Genomic DNA, 863 nt, shown 5'->3' with positions numbered 1-863 from the left:
TTGCTGCCTGATATCAATACAAAAGAACCAATTGTTTCGATGACAAATAAAGGAATATCAAAAGCTGTTCTTGTTACTTGTTTGCACTCTGAAGTCTATGAGAAGATGAAGACAATGTACTACGAGCACCCGGCTGTTACTGGTGAGATTATTGGGGTTTATCAACCAAGCCATGAACAAGTCCAGCAGACAAAAGAGGAGATGCACAACAAGAAAGCATGGGCGGAGATTTATCTTTTGAGTTTGACAGATGTATTGGTTACAAGTGCCTGGTCCACATTTGGATATGTGGCTCAAGGTCTTGGTGGTTTAAAACCATGGATTTTGATCAGGTCGGAGAACATGACGATGCCAGACCCTCCCTGCCGTCGAGCCTTATCAATGGACCCTTGCTTTCATAATCCTCCCACTTTCTACTGCCATGGCAAGAGAGATGTTGATGAGGTACTGGGCTCGCATGTGAGATATTGTGAAGATATGAGCTCAGGCCTCAAGCTGGTTGACGAAGCTTAATGTCTGTTTCTTACTGACCTTTTGCATTCGGATATGCTAGAGATCCTGCTAGATGTATGGTTTGACTGTACAAAAATCACCAGATATTTGATAGATAGAACTCCACTAGTTAATTATTTTGTGTATAATTAGAAAAATGTAAGTGAAGGACATTACCAAAGAATAACCTTTTAATTTCATACACAATAGCAGATTAAATTTGCAGCCTTAATCTGTTGATGGATATGGTGCTTGTTTGGTCAGAAATATGCTGAATGCTGCTGAATTTTTATTTGATGCAAAAGGAAATGCTGATCAGCAATTTGAGGGCGGGGAACTCCACATTATGCCCTACATTGGTTTGCATTGTT

The 863-nt window shown here is 40.2% G+C and overlaps 1 protein-coding gene across 1 annotated transcript; it reads left to right on the top strand.

The window, feature by feature from the left end:
* LOC140853301 (galactoside 2-alpha-L-fucosyltransferase-like) lies at positions 1-621 on the top strand (the record flags this gene model as incomplete). The annotated part of the gene is made up of 1 exon (XM_073247758.1): positions 1-621. A coding segment is annotated over one exon (513 nt), but the record flags the coding sequence as incomplete, so codon positions are not given.
* Between the last annotated feature and the right edge of the window lie 242 nt (positions 622-863).

This window comes from Elaeis guineensis, chromosome 13 (assembly GCF_000442705.2).
Source record: "Elaeis guineensis isolate ETL-2024a chromosome 13, EG11, whole genome shotgun sequence".
Lineage (NCBI taxonomy): Eukaryota > Viridiplantae > Streptophyta > Magnoliopsida > Arecales > Arecaceae > Elaeis > Elaeis guineensis.
The sequence above is the reverse complement of the archived record's forward strand: the minus strand, read 5'-3'. Positions and strand labels throughout refer to the sequence as shown.